At 47.4% G+C, this 27,563-nt stretch overlaps 1 protein-coding gene across 4 annotated transcripts in view; it reads right to left on the bottom strand.

The window, feature by feature from the left end:
* LOC142564820 (homeobox protein OTX2-like) overlaps nucleotides 1-27,563 on the bottom strand; it is a 163,020-nt gene that overhangs the window by 75,624 nt on the left and 59,833 nt on the right. For 3 of the 4 annotated variants that reach the window (XM_075675990.1, XM_075675993.1, XM_075675994.1), the window contains exons 1-2: nucleotides 16,685-16,913; nucleotides 16,303-16,392 (exon numbers count right to left, since the gene is read on the bottom strand). The exons of the other annotated variant lie outside the window; for it this stretch is intronic. In XM_075675990.1, coding sequence (XP_075532105.1) covers nucleotides 16,303-16,392; nucleotides 16,685-16,796 — 202 coding nt within the window. In that variant the 5' untranslated portion in view covers nucleotides 16,797-16,913. Of the gene's footprint in view, nucleotides 1-16,302; nucleotides 16,393-16,684; nucleotides 16,914-27,563 lie in introns of those variants that run through there. 4 annotated transcript variants of the gene reach the window in all.

Raw genomic sequence — 27,563 nt, 5'->3', positions numbered from 1 at the left:
CACATACACGTACAGTACTAATGTTCCTTCTTTTTGTATTCCTTCATACTAAACTGCTTTATTGCCGCAATTCCATGTATGACACTGTTGCAAACGTTAGCTGTTATAGATGGCTTTTTTGTTGGTTACAATTACACCGTGTATTATTATTTGTTTTTTATCGCATTGTATGAGAATAAATAAATTAGGTGGGGCTATTCAAAGGCCTGGCTGGCTGCCTGGGGACTAGAAACATACCGGAGAAAATATTCGACACAGCCTGAAGCATGTGTTCGCTGCAGCAAGAGACCGGAGACGACTTTGCACAATGCAATGGAGTATCAAGATATTCACCCAGCAAGGCTCGTAGGGAACGTCCACCTTCCAGAAGCGCTGCGCTTCAGAGAGGATGGAAATGTTAGCTGGTCAGCGGTCGAGATAAACAAGGGACACTTAGAGTACTGATGGAAATAGGTCAGGGAAGAGATTGTTATAGTTGGAGCCGTGAAACGCACAGGTAAGTGTACAATATAGAGATATAGGTTTCAATGAAGAGAAAGAATCAACGAGAGATAGGCAGAACGCTGGACTGCAATAGATGTATATAATATTTTATTAGCTCAAGCAGGTCTGGTGACTATATGCGCCGTCCCGTGACAGAAGAGATGGCAATATATAACGCGATCGTCATCATGGTTACCCCCACCCCGCAAGGTCTCGTGCTTTAGAGCTGATATACGAAAAAAAGGTGAATGAATCATCATGGTTACCCCCACCCCGCAAGGTCTCGTGCTTTAGAGATGATATACGAAAAAAGGTGAATGAATTTGTCTTGCCATCAAAGACGGCTGAAGTATATCGCTGGTGCACAGGCGAGGAGTATGCAGCATGAACATAGATTACTTCTTTAGGGCAATGTACCTCTTTACCGTCTCTGTGGTTTTCTTTCATGAACCCCGATCTTAAGAGCCGATAAGAAGCGCACAAGAGAGCTAAAAATAACGAGTTTCTTGGAGCGAGCCACCCCACCGCTTCAAATGTGTTGTCTATAATATCCCTTCCATCCATCCATCCATCCATCCGTCCGTCTATCTATCTATCTATCTATCTATCTATCTATCTATCTATCTATCTATCTATCTATCTATCTATCTATCTATCTATCTATCTATCATGCATCTACCCATGGAATCACGGGGCCGCTTCGAGTCGACGTTCGTTTGCGTCTATACAGGTGGCGCGGCGGTTTATACCTAAGTCACCTGTAGATGTGCTTTCCTCTTCAAAAAGCTGTGCAAGAGCACATAACCGCGATCGCTGTTTTCTGCAGAAAACAGAAGGAGAAAAAAAGATAAAGACATCTGTGGCCGACAGTGCGGATGTCTACAGAATCGATCGCGAAAGAGTCGCGTCGCCACTGCGGAATCAGATAAGGGCGGTGCGCTCCGTCGCGCTTCCTTCCTTTCGTCCGTCCTCGCTTTCGAGCGGAGCGATATCACGGTTCTCTCTCTCTCTCTCTTCCCGTCGATCGAGGCGGCAGTTCGCGTCGAGCTGCACGCCGCTCGGATCGGAAGGAGACAACGCGCGCTTGCACGAGGTGTCACGTCGCACGAGCTTCGCCTTGGGAAGTTGCGGCAGGAATGCATATTCGATGCGTCGCCCTGCAGAGCTGCTCTGCGCATTGTGCAGGCCGGTCACGCTTTCGTATACGGAATGACGCGGATGAAAGAAAAGTGGGTGCGGGGGGGAGAGAGAAAACTGGGCAGGGGGTTCCTTCTTTTTCGCCACAGCCTCCCTTACGCACCGCTGTCAAAAAAAACAAAAAAAAAACGAGTGGAGTGAAAACAAAGAAGACGGGGGAATTAGAAGAGAGGTTCATTATCGAAAACGGTCGTCGTTTCTTTATTTGTATTTTTGCTTAGTTTCGTTACCTTGATCTAGCAAGGGTGGCCCTTAAAATACCGCCACGAGCTCCTTGAAACGCGCAAACGAGTCACCGGCCCCAGAGGCGTTCGAATTCATACGGCAGCCACGGTCATTACCACATTGTCATTTTCTTTCTTCCTTTCCTTCTTTCTTTGCTCGCGCGCCCGGAAAGATGACGTCATGTCATGCCTGCAGCGTCCTACACCACACGCACAAACCAGCTCAAGCCCAGTTTTGCTGCCAAACGTACATAAACGAAAACCGCGCGACCTCCCGAAATGAGTGTATGTGTGTGTGTGCGTGTGTGTGTGTGTGTGCGTGCGTGCGTGTGTGTGTGTAGGGGGAGAGAGGAAGGAGGTGGATTATTCCCTGACCGTGGGAACTGAAAATGAAGCTCGGGCACAGACGCGCACACGGAACAATTGCAAGGTCGCACCGGTCGGTTTATCGGAGTCGCACCGCGACTGTAAACCAAAACAACGAAATAAGGCAGGGAACAATGACATCGGACGAAATTCGGAATCCTCCACGGAACGCGCACTCGGCTGACCCCCTGCTGCACCCGTGGTTGACCATCCGAAACCGTCGCATATACCGCGACGCATTCCCACGAGCTGCTACAGCGGTAGAAACCGCTGCGCTTTGCGTGCACAGTATAACATGCCTGAGCGGATGAATCTTCGGCACACACACACAGACAGGAGGAACGGTTGCCGAACCGCGGTCGATCTTCTCGCTCCTGCGGCATATACCATGTATCGTCTTCACCCCGAACAAATTCACGGTTCATGGATGCGCGAAGAAGGGCGCGCTGCCAAAGACGAAAGCAAAGAGAAATAAAACAACGACAACAAACGCGTCTCTGTTGTCCTCCTCGTTCTTGAGGCGTACCGCGTTCGCCGTTGCTAGGCCTGCCGCCTGGCGCGTACACCAGGGATCCCGTAAACACAAACGCGGCTCGGCTTTCTAAGAATTCACGGTTGGTCGATCGGTGCGCGAAGGAGCCGCTTGTGCGCGCACCTGCCTGCAGGCTATATTCCGCGGTGTGTGCGTGTGTGTGTCAACGCAGGTTTGCATCGCAAAACCTCCGAAAGGAAGAAGAAGGCCGCTCAGCGCGATGCCTATCGACACCGCCGCCGCCGCCACGGTCTTGCGGTGCACTACCACCCTTCGGCAGCGGCGGCGACATCCGAGCGAAGGAAACGCGAAGCGGCGAAGCTGGGCCGTTCGGCCGGCACCGCGACCGTCGAGAAAGTGGGGCCTGGCCCCCCTTCGCCGCCGCGTCTCCCCTCTCCGGACGGCGTACGCAACGGCGGCGGAAGCTTATCAGCGAGGCCGTCTCTCTCCGTGTAGCGCAGCGCCGCGGTTCACATACGTGCGATCCATGCGCGATGCGCTGCAGTCTCGCCGCAGATCCGTATACTCAAAGCGAGGCGGTCGCCGCCGCGGTCGGTGGGTGCGTTTTGAAGTGCAGTGAAGAAGTGATCGTGCAAGCCGCTGGCAGAGCGGAACGCCGCGTCTTCGATCCCTCCCTGCCCCCCCCCCCCCACACACACACACTACAAGCACCACCGGCAACTTCTCCTTTCGCTTTCTCCCTCTCCCTCTCACCCATGGTTCGATGCGTTGTTGATGTTCCCTTGGGTGTTGGGCACGTGCAGGGTTTGCACGCACTGCAGGTGACGCGCGCGCCCGCCGGATCGATTGTGCGTACGGGCGCTCTTCGTTACCTAGCGCACAGTGGGGGTCTCCTCACGTGTAAAAGACGCGGCAACCTATACGGAGAGTCCGTTTGTTGGGGAGCTCGAGAAGAAAGCTTTGTTTGTCGATGTCCCTGATATAAATAAGGAAACTCTTACAACCGAAATGGAGTTGGGAGTTTCCAACCTGTCCAGTTGCATCTAGTCGAGCTCTATTACTATGCAGGAACGCGGAACGAGCCGAGCAACGAGAAATGATGGGTGTAACGTTACAAGACAGGTAGACAGCAGCGGTAATTAAAGCATGGTGAGCCGGTGCAGCTGATATCCTAACTGAGCTTAGGATTAAGGAAACGGAGTTAGGCTGGTCATGCAACGGCGCGCAGAGAGGATAACCAGTGGTCTGTCGGGTGAATCAATGGGCGCCAGAGGAAGGGAAGCGCAGCTGAAGAATTAGATCGTGTGATGAGATTAGGACATTTTGCAGCCATAGGGTGAAGTCCGCTGATGTAATTGGAGGGCGCTGGGAGAGGCGCGCTCTTCCTGTACGGGACATAGTATAGCATGATGGGGAGCATGTAGAATATGGCAAAGTTTAAATGCTTGTCTGTGAGCTCTTGAGAGAAAGAGAAAGCAAGTCTTGAGAGAAAGAGAAAGCAAGTAGAGGAAAGGCCGGGAAGTAACCGAATGGCAGGGAAATAACCCAATGATGTGACAGGTCATCGTAATGCTATGGGATTATAGTCGCTCATGTGAAGAATGAGGAGCTAGTTATCAGGAATGCGCGTGTACAGTATACATGGAAGTGTCTAATCCCGCACGTCTATATATATATATATATATATATATATATATATATATATATATATATGTGTGTGTGTGTGTGTGTGTGTGTGTGTGTGTGTGCGCGCGCCCAGGAGCAGGACCACGTGTGTCTTCGTTCAGTCGACGAAGGGGCGGACAGAGGCATTTGCCCTGTGAAGATGGTGGGCGCGATAAGCGTGCGTCGAAGGGTGCGCGAAACACCAAAGTCGATCAGAACGGACGCGATGAAAAATAAATATAAAGGAACCTGGGTTGTTGAACACGAACTTGTCAAGCACAGGCGAAACCGGCCACAACACCGGCGGACTCGCTAAACAAACGGCGTGCCACCAATGATACACGTTCGCCGAAACATAACACTTGTTTGTGTTCAGACACCACGCAGATAAGCGAGACCAATGAGTGCGGCGAAGATTAGGACTAGTCGATACGTTGATATACGCAACACACACGACCCACGCCTATATATACACCCTAATTTGGTAGTTCGTCTAAAAAAACGGTCGTCTAACAAAAATAAGATAAGCAATCTATAAGTGTCAAAAAGTATACGTGGGAATGAGATGCATTAGATAGTTGAAATTGTAAGCAGAAATTGACAGCATGTCGGAGAATAAGGGTGTCATAGGTGGGCTTTTTATAGATATATTTCATATCAGTTGAACGAGATCATCTGTGCGCTGTATGTATGCATGTATGTATGTATGTATGTATGTATGTATGTATGTATGTATGTATGTATGTATGTATGTATGTATGTATGTATGTATGTATGAAAGAGAGAGAGACTTGTGAGCAATGTGGATTCAGATTTGCCACTGCGAACAGGTCCTTCGTTTTACTGCCATGATTTTCACAACGTAGCTGCCACATTCTAATAGAGTCTGCTAAACACCAACAGATTTCCTAAAACACAAATGGACTTGCTAAACACATAGTGCGATAGCTACACGTCAATAAACTGCTAGACACCAGCGTACGTAACCGCTAGCAACCGCACTATAAGAATGTTCACACCCATAAGGGTGTTATCGCTTGTAAAAAAATTATAGTGGACGAGAACGGAGCTCTTACTATACATGCGATGACAAATGACATAGTTGAAATCGTAATCATTCTGACAGCTTTGGGCACACAGAAGTACCCGGCAGGAGAGTTTCAAATCTCTCCCTGAAATTTTTTGCGCGCCCGACTGTCGAATGATTACATTGGTTTCAACTACGTCTTTTGTCATAGTACGTCTAATTAGAACTCCGTTGTCGGCCTCTATAAATTTTTGTATGACCCTACGGATAAGTGCGTTGCCAGTGTGACGAGAAAACGCGCTTAAGTGTGTAAACATTTTTACAGTGACTCCTATACACTTTCCACACTTGTAGGCCCTCTGGGCAACATTTGCGTGTATTCGAGGCCCAACGCATGTGTACGATCGTTACCATTCCTATATGCAACTGATATTTTTAGCTTCTCTTCGCTTGCCTGTGAGCAAATGAGCAGTCTAGTGAAGTTTTATCTCAGGCTGACTCCTCTAATATGTTTTTTTTTCGGTTTCACTCTCTCTCTCTCTCTCTCTCTCTATATATATATATATATATATATATATATATATATATATATATATATATATATATATATATATATATATATATTTGCTGATACGGAATACTCGCCGGCCCTCTGATTAGATGGTCTCTTCCTTTCTTCTTTTCCTAGGTTGATATCGGCAGAACGTTATGTCTTGGGACGTTCACGCCGTATTTTCGTAACGATTCATTTGAATATTTCATTTTTTGTCATCCTTCGTGATTAACTCGGACATGGAAGCACCACCGTTGTATAAGAGATTGGAGGCTCAGGACTACGGATGATAAGAGATAAATGCAGCTAGGAAAATGAAATGCATCGTTACAAAATGCCGTCCCTGGACAGTCCTTATTTCTCTGCACGACCCAAAGGCCCCTCTCCGAGAGGATTCAAGTGCATTGTACTTTTGCCGAACTGTGCACACCACTAATGATTGCAACGTCACGCGCAGATATATATATATATATATATATATATATATATATATATATATATATATATATATATATATATATATATATATATATATTCAGCTGCACCACATCTTTAAATATTGCCTGTGACAGATAGCAGAATTGTAACGCTTGATCTAGTTCACTCAATGAGACGGCCATTACTATCACGAGAAATCAAAAATGCTTAATTCAATAATTCCTACATTTGCATACACTAACTTTTTGATTAATTACTCTACGGCACATGTTAAAATCTACGAATTGTAGCCAGTGAGTATGCAAGCTATATTGACTTGGAACGAATTCTCAGGACTACACCAGTTTCGAAATATACGCCGTCCAAATTGTGGCAAAAATGCACTGTTCCGCTTACTTTTTAAGGAAAACACTGTTTTATGCATTGAAGCACAAAAGTAACTAGATCCCCAACCCATTTCGTCCTGACACTTTGAAAATTAATACGAGTTCAAGTGTGCGAATAAGCTGATTGTTTGCTCCTAAATCTTCTATATGTGCTTTCAATGAACAACGCATCCTATAACGCGCAGTGTAATGACAAAAATCTGATGACGTTGTTGATAGACTGGGGACGTGAAGATCAACGGTGGGAAAGGCTGCTCAATATTCCAAAGTCATTCTAAAAGTATTCGATCATCCATTCGATCCGCTTCTGGCACTATTCGATTCGTAATTTCGGTCTCGAAAATTATTGTTCACGCACCTTTACATGTTAACTTGACACGTTGTACGCTTCGCGTGGAATGAACTCTATAACAAGCGTAGTTCAATGGCAGAAAACTAGGCGTTCCGTTCTCATTTCTGTGTTTAGGCAAAGAAAATATACTTTTGTTTATCGTAACAAAACAATACCAGACAATTATGTACACGTACATAAAGACACAGCTTTCGGCATCTAACCGTGCTTAGTTTACATTTTAAAAAGAAGGGAGGGACAGGAGGATATTTACGTTCGCAGCATACCATTTGGTAACAAGAAACAACTTGAAAAGCGGTTGCACCAGCCACTGACTGACATTTAGCGGCTTGAGCACGAGGTGACGTGATCGAATTTCGTCCCGCGGCAGTCACGTTCCGGCGGAGAGGGTTCGCAAGAACACTTTTGAAGCGCGCTTTGGGTGCACGTTAAAGAACCCCTGATTGTCAAAATTAAACAGAAGGCTCTTACCCCCCCCCCGCCCCCTCCCCGCAGCCATGCAGTTTCGGGAAGCTAAACCCCACAGTTGTTTAAAAATCGATTTTGCCCCTGATCTGTCTCCGAGTACCACGAGTATATTGGGGAAACACATTGCCATTGTAATTACGTGGATTACATTCTAACGTTCTTTTCCCCCGCAGCAAACTACCCAACCGGTATGAATACTGCGACTACCTCCGTACAGCACTGTCGCGGTGCGTTACCACGTGTAGTATGCGGCCTATTGTTAAAGGGAACACTCTAATGGAAGGCATTTACTTTGCTGGCACTCTACAGCTTCAAGTGGCCTGGCTGCTAGCTATGCCAATTGCACGGTACAGGTGCGCATACAAGTGTGCAGGCGCCATCCGACCATACGTCATCATTCTGCAAAGTCGTGGGATTGCACACTTTCTAGAAGGGAAAAAAGAATTTGCACGGGCTCCACGCTCAAGCGTTCCCTTTAGCAGTGGGCCACACTACGTATACGTCCCCGGACTCGACTGCCACGGGGTGCATTGGAGTAATAAAGCAATATTCCGCGCGCCATTAGGGCTGGCAGAGGCATGCACGCAAGGCCATGCGAAGCAGCGATATATCCATGGGCGTGAACACGTAACATCGCACATATCCGCCGAGGTCGTGGTCAAGGGCTCCTTGGTGCTCGGCCATTGGCAGTTCGCTTGCAGACACCACACACTCCGGGCCCGTCCCAACCGGCGAGGGGAACCGGTTCAACCGCGGCCGGTCCCGTCTAGCTCGGCCCAAGAGTGTGTGTGCGTATGTGCATGTGTACACACACACACACATACACAGGCGCACGCGTTTACACACTCCAGACGCACGCACAAGAACTCGAACGAACTCGGTGAATGCGCTTCGGTTGACGGTGGGTTCGACCCCGTCTGTTCAAGCAACGACGTGTACGGGCACACCCACAGCCGTCGTCGGAGACAATGCGCGTCGACCACGCAGCATCTCGGAGCAATAGCCGCGTCATCGAGTTGCATGCATAAATAGACGGATCCTCGAACCGAGAATGCGTATGTACACGCACGTGTACACACGCGTATACATATACGAGCACGCACGAGAACTGGGACGAACGAGGGCGCATGCATGCGTATGCGCTGCCGATGACAGGAGTTCGAGTGCCTGTTTTTAGAACGCGAAACGAAGAACACACCCACTACGCACGAGGACGCGATACATGGACCAGTCACATACATGCAGGGAGGCTATATCCTTGACTTATAGTCAGCCCCTCACAGCAGTAGCCACGTCATCGAGTTGTATACGCGGGTGTAGACGAAGGAGCATCGGCTGTCAGATCGAAAGATCCAGCGAGCGAGAGTTCCAGGAAAGAACTTCAAGGGGCGCGCTGCTCCTTGGATGCTTTTGCAGAACGAGCGTCAAGCATAGCGTTATGACGAACCGAAGGCTTCTCTGCAGACGCGCTGCTCTCATGCGTCGTGGTTATGACTCGAACGAACGGCAGCAAATTAAGGGTGAACAGTGTGTACGGCGCACTCTGAGGCGTTGTTTTCTGACGTTCCATTTCGTTTTGCGCACTTTTCCTCCTTGGGCGATGGTCTCGGACGTACGGCCGCGCGTCGTTATCGGCCCGAGCCCGGACAATCGTTGCGGCTCGCGATGGGAAAAGGATGGAGAATGGATATGAACCGTTATGCAAAATACAGACCCGGGGCCTGCATTCTGTAGCAATACACTTCGTAATTCAGTTGTCACCCGAACGCGATTGCATATGGCCGACCTTCGACAAGAAAAGCCGCATTCGAGCGATTGAGGAGATTTTAAAAAAAATAAGACAGTAAAATTGAATGAATTTCGAGAAAATGAGGTCCCTGTTTTTTCTCATTTAGCGTTATGGGTGATTTCTTTCACAGCGGTGTAAAATCGACTTCTGAGTAACAAAGGCGACTCCTAAAGGATAATACAACGACGCAACATGACTCGTCAAATTAGTTTTGCAAAAATGCGCATGGTATAGAGGAAGCTTCATGAATGGAAAAGATCGTCATCCACACGACTACAGCACGAAAACTATGTACATTAGCAAAAAAGGAATAAGCATGGTAGTCATGTTGTGATGCTCAAGTTACGCAATAGGGTGTGTTTGCAATAAAGTGGGATTCGGTTTGCTATACAATTTGAACTTTCTCAACGTAACTTGTACATAAAACGGATTCACTCTCGTATGTAACGGCAAAATGAGGTGATATCCTGAGCGAAAATCGCGTGCGCACAAAATCAGAGGTCTCTTCAGAAGTGTATATCGACAGTATACGCTAAACACCTCACACGAAAAGAGATTTTACTAGACACGTCGCTTTAATTGAGCGACCTGCGCATCCCGCCATGACTAACGCGTCTTATACATTTCGTCAGTCTGTCAAAGCGTCAGCCCTTGGTGACAGCGCTAAACCTCTCCCCACCCCCTCTCTTGCATCTGGTTGGTCACTCGAAAAAGAAAAAAAAAACGCAAATCATCTTACTTAAACCATCTTCTGTGTGCGCTTCGCACTCGTTTGCTGCAACCGCGGCGAATCACCGCGATTGTCTCAATGTGGTGCACACAATATGTCGTCTTCATCTGGCACTGCATACATACTGAATGTTCCGCCCTCAGAGATAAACATGCAAGGAATTCGACAAGAAGAACGACGTCGTAACGACGAGGCTCCTGATCAAATCACTAGTGATACACGCAAGCTCAACCACATTGGTCTGCGCAGTGCACCAAGCCGCACGCCCAAGGCGAGAACGAATGTTGGACGATATACGCACAGCCGCCTTTGTGATGTACCTCAAACTATGCAGAGCCTTGCTGCATGTTTTCTAAGGACGTGATATTGCCTTAGGACGTGCTGCAATGGAACTTGACGGAAGTCTATTTTCAATCGGCATACCTCTGATATTTGATGGCACCCCGTAAAGATGGCGTGCCATTTGATGCTCTTTTTTTCCCTGACTGGACTGCATGCATCTTATGCAGTTGACACGCATGCTGCATCGCAGTGCGGCCCGTTTGATGTCTTTTTTTTTCTGGCTGGACTGGATACTTTATGCAAACCGCGCATGTTGGACCACACTATTGTTTCTACAAAGTTTCAGTTTAGTCAAATGAATGTACACTTGAAGGACAATATAACTTAAGAGCTTCGACAAAACTGGTGCCATATTTTGATCAGTTACCTGTCGTCGCTCCTAGGTCCAAAAAAAGTGATCTTCTGCTGCAAGTTGTTCGCATCGTGTTTTCTATATGTGTATTTTCAGAGTACCGATCTGTGATGGGCTGGCCATAGTGATTGCATAGTTCTCGCATATACGGTGTTATACTCCACACAGTACACATACATACCACGTAAGAAAAAAAAAACATTGCCCTATATATCTCTGTGATTAGCACACCCGACCTCCAACAGCACATCGCCGCAGACGGACGTGGGTTCGATCCCCAGCGACGACTGTGGGACAAGTTTCGCTTTGTTCTTCGCCATAAGATAAGGGTGAGAATGCGGAGAATAGCAAACGAAGACGGCGTTAAAGAAAGAATCGAACGGTTGGTCACAGCCAAGACATGGCCTCGAGCTCCTATATGAAAAGATGTAGCAGTAAGAAGAGACGCAGCTTCATCCAAGGTATAGACCGTAATCACAAGCGTTAACTTCTGAAAGACGAACAAGAAAGTGGACGAGCTGATTCGTGCACGAAGTGTAAACAAAGTAATCTGAGATGCAATGACCATCAATTCAGGACGGAAAGAACCAGTCCTAGCTGCAAACGCCCACAAAATCCTTCACAGAATCTTACATACGACAAGGTGATGCACTTAGAAGCCTACAGTGCTCCACACTGGACAAACTTACGATGTCCTGCACAAATTCCACAGTTTTACACTGGGCCATGCGAGACGAACCTACACTTGCCTACACGCAGGATCCAACACAGGTTCCGACACAGGAAAAGCATACGGAGCTCTACAACGACCTATATACTGCACATGCAGGAACAACCTATACGAAGTCCTACATTCGACAGATCTACAAAGTCCTACAGAGGTCAAACTGATAAAGCCTTGTATAATATCCGAGGACAAGGCTACGAAGTCCTACATACACAAAGTGCCACATTCCTGCACCCAGAACCCAGCACGTCCAACCTGCAACTTCCTGTGCGAATTACAGAAGGACACTCTGTCGTTATATGATTACAGCAATTCAGAGAACAGTTCCGAGTCTTCATCTTAATTTTTGTTCCAGGAGAGAACGCAGAGTACAGAGATTCAACCTGTCAAACTTGCGGTCACGGCGAGGCAATATGGTAGTCTGCTATCCAGGTTTTAGATCCCGAAAGGAAACTCAAATCCTTCACAAAGTCCAATACTATGGTATTTTATCACAGCGGGGCCAGTCTGCAACCGAGGGTTTAGATCCAGAAAAGAAAATTAAGTCCATCACAAAGTCCAACACTATGGTAGTTTATCACACGGTGGCGAGTCTGCAACCCAGGTTTTAGATCCAGAAAGTAGAACTAAGTCCTTCACAAAGTCCAACAATTAATATGGTAGCTTATCACACGGCGGCGAGTCTGCAACCCAGGGTTTAGATCCAGAAAGGAGAATTAAGTCCTTCACCAAGTCCAACAATATGATAGTTTATCACATGATAGCGAGTCTGCAAACCAGGGTTTAGATCCAGAAAGGAGAATTAAGTCCTTCACCAAGTCCAACAATATGGTAGTTTATCACACGGTGGCGAGTCTGCAACCCAGGGTTCAGATCCAGAAAGGAGAGTTAAGTCCTTCACAAAGTCCAACACAGCTCTATATATGCTATATCCTGAAGAAGATGGAGAGGAAGCATGTCGTGTGCTGATCACAGCAGGACGTGCAGAACATGAAAAAGTCCTGCGTCTTCAATACTGTTCCAGCACAGAATGGAGATTCCGAAGATTCAGCCTGTGAAAGGCGCGGTCACAGCAAGGCAGTATGTTGCGTTATGTGCGTGTCAACAGCCCAGAATTCTAGATGCAGAAAGCCCTACATACCAATTCCTACACAATGACCCCTACATAGCCATCTCTAACTAAACGACGGACAGAAGCCATGCCGTGGGCTGATCCCAGCAAGCCAGCGCGAAAGCTCTGCGACTTCAGGACTTTCCAGGATAGACCGCAGAAATTGATGCTTTTCAAAAGAGCGGTCAAAGCGAGGCATGCAGTAGTCACACAGCGCCGCGTCTGCATACAGCCCCATGTTTCGACCCGGAGGGGAGAGAAAGACCTGAAAGGTCGCACGTAAAATCCATGGTCATCACAAAGCCTGGCCCTATACTATCGTAACGACGACACACAGAAGCAGCCAGTCAGAGCAACAGTTTTGAGTCTTCACGGACATTTCCGGGAGAAAACGCAGACTGCGTATATAGATTAACGTTTGTCAAATTTAGACGCGGCCAGTGCGAGTCAGTAGGCATCACGTTTTGCGATGGCTGCGATCCTGAAAGGACTTGGTACCTACGAGGTCCGAGCCCGCAGTACGGAGAACAGGAAGGAAGGACAAAGAATGAGCAAGAAAAGAAGAAGAAAAACAAAAAGAAAAAGGAAGACGGCTAAATAGGAGAAAAGTGGAGCGGCAGTCGGAGGTTGAGTGCGCGCGCTGTGTGCAAATGCGGTTGCAAAAGGCGATCGGCACGGAACGCGGCCAAGGCGGAAGAAACGACTTCGGAGCAGTCCGTGCTGCGTCGTATACATGCACTCTATACGGATACGGTGGTGAGAAAGGGTAAGGGGAAGGAGACGGCGATACTGCTGCGAGTTGCACTGCCGACTGCGTAGGAATACACACAACAACGCGAGCTTGGCTTGCAGCTATAATGCCCGCGTACATCGCGAAGCTGCAGGCAATGCGCACGTCGCCGCCGAAGAGGGAAGCAGACGAAAAACTTGGACCGGGATGTAAAAAAAGCTTGCGGTGGTCTCTTTTTGACGGTTTTGTTTTGTTTTAGTTTACTTAATTCTCCGCCGAATCTGCACGTGCCCGACTATTTTAGGTATATTGTGCTTCGTAACGTTTATTGCAAAAATTACGAGAGGGTGTCTACAACATGCGAGCTGCATGGAATGGCGCGGTTCTGTCCCGACGGGTTCTAGTACATGGGATTTGTCTCAGCTTAATTCGTTCTTGTGGCTTCGAACGCCTTCGTGGCTTCGCGAATTGATCGTTTTCAACAGAATATTGTGTTATAAATGCAAAGTTTCCGAATCAATGTATGCATGCGCGCATAGCGTTATTGGCTAAACATGCATTTGAAAAAGTATACGAGTGCTTGGAAATTTAGAAAGATAAAGTGAAATTTAAAAAAAAAAGGAAACGCCACATTAACGTTTGAAGCCAGCACGCTGATTAGCAAAATTCATGTACTAGACATCATTTCAATGATAGCTTAGCGATCGCAGCGCCAGAGTTCCCCCGGGTAATTTTCTTAGAAAACTGAGTTTCCAGGCTGTCGTTCTTCGTCAGTGACGCCTACGCTACAGTTATATACATCATCTCCCTTCCCCATTGCTTCTTTTTTTCTCTCTCAATGCCTCTGCGGCAGAGATCGATGAAGCACTGGCGAACGACTTCCCACCGTTGTAAATCTAGTTATCGTTTTCTTCGTATACGGAACGGTAAATAGCTGCGCCGGTCATAAGAAACCACCAAAAGAACACTCTGAAGTCTCCGCTCATGCATGATTCGATCCTGCAGGCCTGAGACCCAGTTGTGGTCTTTGTTGTCTGTACTGGACCAGCGATCGGTGTTTGAAAAGCAGCTATAATGTTTTCTTACAGAGTGCCTGCCGCCTGCATGTCGTGCACCACATGCGTTCTTTTTTTTTACATCGCACCACCAGCGGCAAGCATACTTCATACTCTCCTAAATATGCCAAAAAGGTCGCTCGAAGTGTAATTACGACCCCCCCCCCCCAGAAAGGGATAAAGCCTCTCGCATCTCGGGAAGCGTTGTATTACTAAAGAATGAGCTTCGGATGTTCGAAGTCGCGCCCTCGTCTGTATTTACTACCGATCGGAAACGCCACTCGCCAGGTGCATTCCTGCAAGCTTCTGAATCGGGTGGTGGGACATTTCCTGGAAACGAAACACCGCTACACCGAAAAAAACGTCCGGCTGTCTGCCTCGTGCCACGGTGGCGCCCGAACACCCCCTGACGCATCCACGACAACGTGTCATTCGAACGCAGGGGGGATGGAGCTTTCCTCCCGCTCGGCACTAGTGACTCAAGATGGCAAGCGCGCGGTGTTCCACACGCGCGCAGGAACCGGCATCACCACCACAACCCCCATCATTATCATCATCATGGTCGTCGTCATCATCATCCGGAGCTGGCACCCAACGGCCAAAGGGACGGAGTTTGCTCGAGGTGGAGGAGGCGGCTGCGGACGGCCCCAACGCCGGCTCGGTGTTCGCGTCCACGCCCACTCTTGCCGCTGATAAGCCAGCGGGAGCGAGTTAGTGAGCCGGCGTCTCGGAGCGTAGATTGACAGCAGCCGTCCGTTACGCGTAGGGACAAGCACACCGCCCGCCCAGCAGACTCGGCAAAGAAAAAAAAAATGTGCACAACGATCAAACAACCGGAGCAGAAAAAAGGTCTCGCCGCCACCGACCCTTTCCCCGAAAAATAAAAAAAGGACAAAGCTATCTCTGGGGGGGTCACGTCAGGGCCAGAAACCGGAAAGCAGCAGCAGCGGCGGCGGCAACGGCAACAGCACCCACGGCTTTCGGACTGGCTTCTTCTGGCTTGTCGGCAACCAATTTGCTCGCCATGCCGGCGCCGGGGGCCCGACCACGACGAGGCGGCGGCTCGCCAAGGGCACGCGCTGAGGCCCCGTCCGCTGCAGCAGGGGGGAAGCTCACGCCATCACCCGTCATGCTATTTTCTCTCGGGGGAGCAACCCCGAGCCCGCGCAGAGCTCGACCAACGGGAGCCGCATATTTCTTTTCTTTTTTTTTGTCGGTAGGCGGGGCGGCGTGCGGCCCCGCCCTGGGAAAAGCGAAGGAACCCCGCGATCGTGGATCCAGAATCCGCAGCCGCCCTGCCGCGGCTGTTGCGAGGGTGGTCATTTCGGCGAGGGTTGCGAAGACGCACGCAATCCTCCTCCATGTACTTCATCTTCTTCTTGACGCAAACCAGAAACCTCCTCTCCCTCGCCCTTTCCCCCCACCGCACGCACAGACACGGACACGCACAATCGCCGAAACGCGGAGACATCGAAAACAGCAGGTTCCTTGCGGCGCCCGATCGAAAACTGCGCCCTGCGAAGCGTCTTTCGCTCTGCTCTGCGTTTTTTTGTGGCAATCCTGAAGGATCCCGACCATCGAGGATGGAAGGAGGCCCGTGGAAAACCGACAGGCACGCGAGGAGCGGCAAGCTGGGAACTCTAACGTCGAACGCGCGAAGCTTCTGCGGACCCGAGGAAACGAACGCATGCGGCGCGCAACCGAGCGACGACTCCACGCATCCGAGGTTCCTCGCGCACACGAGTGAGTACATACACGCATCGCACGAGAGAAGTCGGGAAGTGAAAAAAAGAGATGGTCGCATCGCTACTCACTGGGGCAGCCCGGCGAGCCGTACCAGACTTCCTCGATCATCGGCGACTCCCAATCCTCGCGGTACTTGTCCAGCCGTATCGGCCCGTGCGCTGTTTTGAGAAAAAGGAAAACCGAAGTCGTTGGTGGTGTTGGTGGTGGGTTTTCGCAAGGCGGGGACCCGGGCCCGCACCACGAGAGGGCGAGCGAGCCAAGGCGCATTACCACCCCTCCCTCCCCCCTCCTCCCATACATGCGCGGCACACAATTAGGCATCCGTCAAAGCCGTAATCGGCTTTAGGGCTCTCAAGCCCCCTCTCCCCCCGCAGCCCTCCACTCCGCGTGCTCCTCTTCTTCCGATAGATACGAGAAAAGCCGCTCTCGCGAGCCGCTAATCCAGCTTACCGGGATAGCCAGGGTGCAGCAGATCGACGCCCGCCGAGGTGTGCAGTCCGATGCCGTTCATGGAGTACGCTGCCGCCGCGGGGCCTTTGAGGTGGTGGTACGCGGCCGCCATGGCTGCGCCGCCAGCGGACGCCTGGCAGCTGCCGAAAGGCCCCGGTCCTGCCGCAGCCGCCGGTTGAAACGCCAGCTTGCTCGCCGTCGGTCGCAGGGCAGCCTGCGCAACGCCGCACGACCGGGCGCACTGGGCGCCTCCACGAGCGCGGCTCGCGCGCACACGCCCCGCCCCAGGGAAGGACCCCGTAGGCCCCGCCCACCCCGCCGCCGCAACGCGCCGTGGCGCGCGCGCGCGCCCCCACTCCGTCCGATTCTCGCTAGGCCCCGACCACACGACTCCGCGTCAACGCGGCACGCCCCGCCCCCTCCGCGTAGCTGCTCTCTCCTCGCCTTTTATCCCTCTCTCACCCTTATCGTTTGGTTTTTGAATAACTTCAAAGCGCGCCGGCGGCGGTGGGAGGTCCAGTGCCGCGAGGAGGCTCCGCCCACGCCCTTTTCCGCACTTTTTTTTGTCTCGCCGCAGGAGAGAAAGCTCCTGCCTGCTCACGGCGCGTCCGCGCGCGCGCGCCGCGCTCGCGTCATCGGTGAGCGCGCGCAGCACGCCTGCCAGCGCGCGGCTTCGTTCACCGAGCCGACGACGAACGGGAGCAAAAAAAGAAAAACAAAAAAGAGGGCGCTTGTTTGGGGATCAATGGAAACGGGCACGAGAGAGGATCAGACGGGAATTATCTCCTTAAAGGGAATTTGATCCCCCCCACACCCCCCTCGCGTTCCTTTTTGGTTGCGGCGAAAGGATAATAAGGCGCTCAATTGGATTACAACACCATGGCCGCCAAAAGCTAATCAGGTGGTGGCGGCGGATGAGCGACGCGCGTGCTAGAAGCGACGGAAGTGGGAGATAAAGAAAGAAAGATGGTGACCGCGGCGACGAGGCTTACGGAAATGAAAAAAAAAAAGAGGGAGAAGAAATGCGGAAGGAAACACGGACGGACGAAAAGAAAAATAGGAGGGAAACTGCATTTTCCGACACGCTGGCGCAAACTGAAGTGGGGCGGGGAGTCAAGTAACGCTGCGCGGATCGTAGCACCGTTCCGCAGACGGCGACAAAAGGACGGAGTTTGTTTATTCCCCGAGATAAGCCTCAGATAAGGAAAAGCTCCGGTGGTTGGTCTACGCCACAGTGCTTGGAGGTACATTTGTCGAGCAATGGAGCCAGCCACTCGACGGTTGGTACCTGTGTCACCAAGCGACTGCCGGAGCGAGAGGCGCGCTTTCTTTTTGGGCGTATAGACGCAGAACAACGAAATCCTGAACACGAAGCAGTGAATTGCGGTGTTCGAAACGATCAAGTTTGCCATTGAAGTGCAGTACTCGGCGAAAGGCTCAAGGACTGCGATATTTGTGCTCTGGCGCAGTACGTGTTGTCGCCGAATCTTCGTCACGGCTTCGTTTGCGCCATGTGCACGGGCGAAGAATCTGGATATCGTTGGAACTCTTGTAAGGTCGCGTGCCCAACGTTACCTTTAGTGTGTGGCAGTAACATGCAAAATGGAATTTCACAGAGCTTAGCAAACGTTTTAATCAAGCGACTTAGCTTGCAGCTGCCTGAAAGAGGGCTTTTCTTTACTAATAATTCTGCCGTGAAGCCAACTTCTTTTGTGCTTCGGGAGAATTGGTTGTGCGCAGATAGGCACGCGGGTATTCTTTAAAAATATAGGTAAAAAAAGAACTGCGGTGTTTGTTGATGCCATAGGTTAGTTCTAGCTGCGCAAGACTGATGGAGTGTTGTTCGTTCGGCAATCAGAACACATTCTGCGCCATTTTACAATTCGTGGTTCTATTATTCGCTGCGCGAATACGTAGAAATGGAATAATAGAAATGGATGACTAGGCTGAACACACGTGGTCTATGTGACAAGTGACTTGAAACGTCACGACTTTGGCTAACCTAACCAATGAACGCGCGGCACGAGATAAAAGCTGTTTGTTCTGTAGCTAGCGCGGTATACTTCTATCCACTCCTATCACAGTTCACACCGAAACCACTCTCATCACCTGTAGTGTGCGCCACCTTGCACATCAGCCCTTACAAAGGTCAGCATAAAAGTTATATTTTTCTATTTACTTTTTGTTCCGTACAGGTTTTCTTTTTTACTGCGTAATTAAACATGATGCACAATCCTTCCATGGTACGCGTATACAAGGAACGGGCTCACTATATTTACGGGATTCGGTTAGGATTCCTAGCCGCAAGCGCTTCTGGTATCTTTCAAAGATTAAAGTTTTCCTTATACAACAGAAGCAGTCACCCAGGCGACCTCAGGGCTTTTACAGCCACAAGAATACCGAAAACGAGATAAAAAAGGCAGGTGCAATAGGGTATAAGAGGTGGAATTATTCACAAAAGCGAAACGCGGCAAGCGACAGCGCAGAAATTCGAAAACCGGCCGCAAACGTTTCTATGGCCGCGAATGTGGGCTATTTCTATGCATATTTCCGACTAACGACTTCGGTTACGCGGGCAGAGTGTTTTGTGATACAGTTTGTGCCTCACGTTGCTGCCAAATACTATAATCTGTCAAACGTCGGCCGATGTCGTCACAGCTTCATCACACTGTCTCCGCACAACCGTCGCAATGTCATCAAATCTTGGCTGATGCCAGCCTACATGGAGCGCCCCCCCCCCCGCACTTTAGTGCGAAGAACAGAACAATTTTTATTACAAAGCGGCAGTTCGCGAGCTTTCTCCCGTCTATTTTTCTCGCCTCGATTTTTCCCCGTCATCGGGCTTCCTCGCATTGCAGCAAAGAGCGTTTTATAACGCTCAACAGCGCATTGCGGCAAAGAACGTGCGTCATCGACGTTTCTGTATATAGAGCGTGTAAGCCCTTCATGACGGAGCTACTAATGGCTGCTGTGGGATTAAAATGGGCCATTAAACAGACTCGCCACGTTGTCTATACAGTACAAGTTCGTTATACCACTCGCGTCATCTCTGGATCGAATAAAGTTCTTTCACTCACTCACCACTCGTGTCGAATACTGCGGAAATGTACTGCCAACGTGAACAAACAGCACGATTGGTTGAGCACCAACCCGCGTATACCGTTAACTATTGATGATGTTAAGAGGATATTATTGCGAATAACCGCACGAAACTGCAGCAGACGATGAAATCAGCGAAAGCGGGGGAAATGTATAACTGGCACCGTCACGACCGCGAGTGGCACGGGTTAACACTCCCACTCTGTATACCTGGGGTATATAGAGTGGGGTATTTGAGTGCACGCACTCAAATACCCCGGAAAGTCTATACATGGAATTGCAGCCGCAGTTGTAGGTCAATGGATAAAGCATTTCCCGCGTATAGCGTGGCATATGTGTGGCTTCGGCTTTCGAAGCCCTCATCGTCGTCTTTTCGGAAGACGCGAGTTGTCGGCTGACGTATAATAAGCTAACAAGATACCAAGACCATCGCTTTCCCTTATTCTTGTAGATCATTATTTAAGCAGGATGTGAAATTGCAATTCGGGGAAAGCAAAGAAGCAACTGCTGTCCAACGAGGTATTTGTGGTAATGAGATCAAATTCATCTGTTGAGCTATATCACGTTCCTTGGCCCGTTCATTAATGCTGCATGGTAGGTCGCGCAACTAATGAACTTCTAAACTTCCTCCGTGACCCGGTGTCTTCCTCTCACGATTCCGTCAGCACTCGTCGTGTAGAACCTCGCAAGCAAAGAGAGGGAGAGGTCTCATTAAAATACCTTAGAATTTGTTGAGTGCTATGGTGTGTTTACTTTAGATTGCGCATCTGCCGTGTGCCATGCATACCATGTAATTATATATATATATATATATATATATATATATATATATATATATATATATATATATATATATATATATATATATATATATATATATATATATATACCTCATTTCGAGTAGCATGGTAGGTGTGCCGCCTAGCAAACATTTCCAAGGTTCATAAAGAACCTCTTTCTCACACTGGTATATCCATTTATCCATTTTCTATACCTATATTCATACATTGAACATCATTATTGTCATTAAAAGTGATTATCACAAAGGACAAAATGTAGAACGACCACTTTTTTTTCATCATCTATCGGATGAAGACTGATCCAGTTATATACGGAGGCAGGTGGAAAAGACAACGCCAATCTATACCAATATCGCGCTAACTGATATTTTAATACAGCATGAACCAAATTAACTACCCCAACAACGAGTAATTGCTGTCCTTATTTGATGTAATTTCTCCCGCCCCTTACCGGCAACAAGATCCGAGTGCAAAAAGTCGCCAACTGCTGCTTTGTGAATATTCAATATTTAATGCGTGATCATTCCACCCATATTCCACGGAACGCTGAAAGACGTTTAATTTAATACAACTTATAGGTTTTATTTGGGCCGAAGTAACTTCCACTCCATATCCTTATTGGCTTGTGCAAGGCTGGCCAGTAATCGCTTCAGAAGCAATTGCCTAAACTGTGTAACATGGTGCACACAGCCATGCAAGAACATATCACATGACCCGTTAACACGGTACATGCTCCAGGTACGGCGCTTGTGGCGCCATCGGTGGCCACTGGAGGCACCAAGTTGGTGCATTCAATGTGACTGCACTGGCACCCAGTGATCAACCGCGGCTCCCCGGTGGCGCGCAAAAAGCGCCAGCTGCCGTGCGGTATGATTGAAGTGTTTCAATCGTTTGAGCGTTGTACGTTAATGCTGACGTACATGCGCTTAATATATATGTTTTTTTCACCACACAAATGAAATGCTGTACCCGTAGTCCACAATTCCGATGCATTGCTGGACATATATAGCGTGTGCAAGAGCGAATGCTCCGACGTCTTGTTGGGCTTGCCGGTGTCAGCTTTGGTAAAGGAACTCGCCGTGTAAACTACCGCGACACCTGCAGGCACATGCACATGGCGAGCGTTCGTGCTTTAGCAGAACACAGCTTCTCTATCTGTACTCGTAACGTAAGAGATAATATATCGGTCAGCTTCATATCAGTGACATCGTTATGCTGAGACGGTTTGAACATTCATGGCCATATATTCCAAGGCGAAGGCCTTATACGTCCATGAAGCGAGAAATCAAGCTTCCGTCCAGCGTTAACATCCTAGCTATGGTACCGAAATCCACGTGACTAAGTGATGACATCACGTTCCCAGCACTGCACCTGCTGTGGCTCGCACTGCGTTTTCCCGCGGTGAGGTAAAGTGAACGAAGGAGAATTAATTAAGGTGGATTAAAGTGGAATAAGGTGGGTTAAGGTTGGCACAAATTAGAGCAAGGTGGATTATGGTAGAGCTTTAATTTAAGGTGATAACACAGAAAAGTCCTCATGCTTTCTCCTTCAAATCACGTAAGGATTCTTAAGTGACTCAACTCTTTTTACCTCCGAAACAGGATTATTAGCTATTGAAAACGTTCGAGCTATAGTGAATTGACAAAATTTCATACCATTTAGCAACTCTTGAACGCTTTGCACTTTGCACGTGACACGAGCAGCAGCGTGTTGAAATCGTGTTGGTATAATGATGAATCATCCCTATACCGTGCTCGTTGTTCATTGGTATATATTTTTTATAGATAATACAGCTTGATATACCTTTTCCTTTGCTTACGCTATTCGTTATTATTGAATAACATAAGCAAAAGGAAAGAAAAAGAAAACTTGCGACAAAGTTAATACCATGCGAGCTCAATCTTGGACTTCAATAAACATCTGGAGTACATACACAAACGAGCAATACAGTGCAGGGGTTAAGCGCGTTTTTGTAGCTCGAAATAACGGATGATGTAAGGCAAGCGTATTATATATATATATATATATATATATATATATATATATATATATATATATATATATATATATATATATATATATATACATACATGCATACATACGCATACATAAAAGAACGCATTAAGATAAGCGAGTGATGCGCTGACTTTCCTATTCTTATATTTTATTACGTCATAATGATTACTCTTATAGAACCCGTAACTTGAAGCTGCGTGAGCTTCATAGACGAAGTGATATGCCTGTATAAAAAAATGATATACACATGACCAGATAAACGCTTTGTATATATGTATGCGCAAATCCGAGCAATTCATACAAATGACAGCGAAGCTTTGTGTGTATATATTATATATATATATATATATACGAGGGCGAACCATAAAGTCTAAGCCTCTTTTTTTAGCCAAATTACGGCTGTAAACGCGAAGCCAACACATCCATTCCCAGCGGTGGACCTTTCTTGGACCGGCTCGGCCTTATCTTCCGTTAGCTCCACAGCAATGCACTACTGTCAGTTATTGAAGATGGCGGTTGTGCTTCACACCGTTCTCGTCGTACGAGCAACAAAGTATGATTCGTTTTTTATCGAGCAAGGGACGAACACCCATCGAAGTCCACAAGGAAATGCAGCCCACGTATACGGGCAAAGGTGTCTCGCTTTGAGAAGTGTGAGGTGGTGGTGTTGTGAGTTCGCAAGAGGCCGTGAAGACTTACATGGCAATGAGCGTTCGGGAAAGCCGCATGCGTCGCTGACTGACGCCAACATTTCTGAACTTTATTGCTGCGATGGGACAAATATCTGAACCGGTGTGCGGACTATGAGGGAAAATAGAAATATGCGGTTTTACGTACCAAAACCACTTTCTGATTATGAGGTGCACGCCGTAGTGGGGGACCCCGGAAATTTGGACCACCTGGGGTTCTTTAACGTGCACCTAAATCTAAGTATGCGGGTGTTTTCGCATCTTACCCCCATCAAAATGCGGCCGCCGTGGCCGGGATTCGATCCCGCGACCTCGTGCTCAGCAGCCCAACACCATACCCACTAAACAACCACGGCAGGTATGTGGAAAAATAGGGCAAGGTACATAGAATAGTACGTATAGTTGTAATTTCCTGTATGTAGCTTATTTTGACTAATAAAAAATAGGGGCAATGACTTATCTGATTCGCGCTCGCATATATATATATATATATATATATATATATATATATATATCTCGAGAGAGAGAGAGATCCGAGGACGAAATGACGTGTATATATGTCACCTATGCAAAGTTCCGTGTAATAGCTTAAAGAACGATAGCTGCTGGCGCTCTCGTCTTAAGATGTATGCTTGCATTCTTTCGTCGGTTGTTATTGTGTGCGGCCTCATTCTTCACCCTTTTCCTATCTAGAGCGGCATGCAAGTCCTGCGGTTCGGATAACGTCTACAGGGTTGCATGCATTAAAGGGACCGACAGTCGAAGTTTATATGAAACCCATTCTTTTTCCTCCCCCATGCAATGCAAAACGTGCGCGGGTCAGTATAGGCATTACTGAAGCGTGGACAACGGCATGAAACGTTTTTAATAAGGATTCTTTTTTCTATCTATATTGACGATCATGGAAAAACGTGATAAGTGAGCGCCATTGCATGCTGTCTCTCTAGAGAAAAGCCGACAACTGTGGTCCCGTGGCCGTGAGAAATCATTCTTTCGCTTATCAAGAATACTTGAATTATTTACGCGATAATACGTATTTTCTTTCTTGTTGTTTTCCTGTTTCTTTTCGAGCTGTTTCCTGTTTCCTTCTCCTGGCAATGGTGGTTGGATGGTTATGGCGTTGCCTTAGTGGGCATGGAGGTCGGCAGGTTCGACTGCCGGCCATCAAAATGGTCAAAAGAAATTTTCGTACCTCTGCTACAGCGTCTCTCGCATACGTTATGATCAAATGTGCCAGTTTTGGGATGTTAAACTTCCTAATTTAATTTTAACTTGACTGTTTTTTTTACGCTCCAGAAGGTTCAAAGCCTAAGCCAAGTTGGGTTAGGATATAGCCTACTTATATATACTACATCTGCATGCTTTAACAATCCTAGTGTACGGACGAATTGTGGTACTAAACTACTGAGCTATATAATCCCGAACTTTTTAAACGAAAGTGCAAAAAAAAACACGATTGATATAATAAAGAAACGCAAATCGTCTGCTGATTTAAAAAGCCTATTACATTGCACCTAGCATCACCTTTAGAATGTCAGTGTGTCAACGTAATTTAAAGTACTGCTCTGGCAATATTTTTTGCACATTCATGTACCTTAAATTCAGATATTCTTGTTTTTGTTATCTCCGCTTCTCTATGCAGAGATTTTATAAGATTTCCTTGTACTTGATACTCGCTGTGCGTATTCCTTGCAAAATTGAATCATGTTTTTCTTCTTGTTTTTGTTCCGTATAACTGCCTTTATTACGTACTCGCTATATTTGACGATTACAAAATTGAGTCATGTTTTCGGTTTTCGTTTATGCCTCCTATCTGCTGAGCAATGTACGGGTGGCAGGGCCTGCGTCACGCGAAGGATTTCTGCCTCTACCCTTGTCATCCGGGACCGTCCTTGTGTCTAAATTAATATCTAAATAAATAAATAAATTTGCATGAAGCCTCTACGGCACAATTAGTTTTATTTTTCCGAGGAAGACGACAGAATATTATAAAGAACGTTGCGTGGACTCGTTATAAAACGGCACGTGTATATGTTCAAAAAGCGATTATGCGCGCCGCCATACAAATGGGGACGCCGCACTTTGTTCGTTTCACTCGTTGCCGCGATGGCGATGCCGCTTGTAGACGTGAACTGACAGTCAGCATAAACTCAAACGCTAACAAGTCGAAAACGAATAGAACTTGTTGTTGCATTTCCAGGTGCGCTCGTGTTTTTAACCGTGGCTTGTTGAAGGTTTCAAGACATATATATATATATATATATATATATATATATATTTAATGTCTGGCTTGAGGAAATGACGCTGGGCCCGGTAGTAAAATGAAGAAAAAAGAGTACGACGTACGTTGCATAAGCACACTATATTGAACTGACGTTTCGGCTGGTGGACCAGCCTTTGCCAAAGCCTGGTTCACCAGCCGAAAATGAGCACTTTGACAAAGGCTGGTCCACTAGCCGAAACGTCACTGCAATATACTGAGCTTATTCAACAAACGACGTACTCTTTTTTCTTGATGTGTGTGTGCGGGGGGGGGGGGGGGTCAGGGGAAGAGACTACGTTGCCGATCCGTAGCAGGTGTTCTGGTCAGTTTGAAAGAGAATTAAGCTGTCCACACGAACCCTCCCCGACTTGGGTTTTATATATATATATATATATATATATATATATATATATATATATATATATATATATATATATATATATATATATATATATATATATATATATATATATATATGCAGCGCCGTCTGTCCTGTACTTGTACCTATATATGGGTGTGCGAATATTTGAAGCTTGCGAATAACGAATCAAACTTTTGCCAAATCTGATTTGATCTCCGAATCGAACAAGCGCTATTTGTAACCACGTATATTTGTCGTACAGATTTCGAATATTTTAGGCATTGAGCTAAGCGCGATAGAACATAAAATTGGAGCAGAAGTGCGATAAGTTTCACCCCAAAGGCCATGGAAAAGAAAACACAAGTTCATAGCGAAGCACGGTAAACGTTACTTAAGGAGCGAGCAAGGCTTTTCCGGCCGAGACGTTGTATCTTTAGCGTTCACTGAAGACTGCTGAGTATGCGAGGAAACTGCTTATTTGTTCTTAATCGATTCCTATGCTAGCAAACAACACGTCTTAATCAGCACTATAATGAGACAACCTTCCTAACATTGTGAATTTACAAGCCCGTGAGTTCATTTTTATATTAATGATGAAAACGGGTCTTGACGTAGTATTTCTGCGGAAACCAGCAAGGTGGAGAGAAGTAATCAATAAAGGGAAAATCAGACATCCACCCGTTCGTAGCAATTGCTACGAACGGGTGGACGTCTGATTTTCCCTTTATTTAAAACGGGTCTTCATTATCCGAAGAATCTACAAGTATATTCAATTCGACTCGTATTCAATTTGACGTCGAAAGATTACTATTATGAGACCCCTGCTGAAGGGTGAACCAGCACGCATTATACAACGCATGCGTTTTTAACTAGGTCCACTGTGCACTCATAACAGTTAACTTTTGCGTTGACAAATTTATGATCACGTGAGGTGGCTTCAACGTTAGCATACAGAAGTTTCGGAGTGGAGCGTCGTGGCGCGCAGTGCCGGCTTAAAATTGAAATTAGAGCCGAGTAAGACTGGTCGATCATTAACTGCGCGGCAAGGTGCATTTGAAAGCGTATACACGGAGCCAACCTGCGGAAATTTCGATTTCACGATTTAAAAGAGCAAGTTCTTGAAAATGCACGGAAGTCCGCATTTGACGTTTCAGATTTTTATGTTGGTGGCGCGCAGTCGCCTGCGCTGCGTTTTGAGTGCAAAATCTGAAAAACGAAAGTTTCGCCTTTCTCTAGTAATATTCCTTTCCTTCCCGCCGACCAGCAGAAAGAAGTAATCCAGATTAGGGCTTGTAAAGTTCTAGTTTATCTATCTTATATAGTAAAGCGCTTAACTTACCCTCAACGCGCCTCTATAAGTAATCGTTTTTTTTATTTCTATTATTTGACATTAACATTTTCTGGTGTATTGTCTTGGACAGTGCGCCAACCCGCCAAAATCTAACAACTTAGACGGCGGTATCTGTAAGCAGACAAAACGAATCGCATGCTTCGCCTTCCGGAAATTCGGCATCGCAGGAAAGCAAACAGTTGGGCTGCTTGGTACGCCTTGTGAATCACCAGAATTTAGAAAAGTGCGGCAAAGAAATAAAGGACAAAAGGACAGAGCTTTGTCGGCGCTCCGCCCTGTATCCCTTTAATTTTATTTGTC

The sequence above is a fragment of the Dermacentor variabilis genome, chromosome 11 (genome assembly GCF_050947875.1).
Source record: "Dermacentor variabilis isolate Ectoservices chromosome 11, ASM5094787v1, whole genome shotgun sequence".
Lineage (NCBI taxonomy): Eukaryota > Metazoa > Arthropoda > Arachnida > Ixodida > Ixodidae > Dermacentor > Dermacentor variabilis.
The sequence above is the reverse complement of the archived record's forward strand: the minus strand, read 5'-3'. Positions and strand labels throughout refer to the sequence as shown.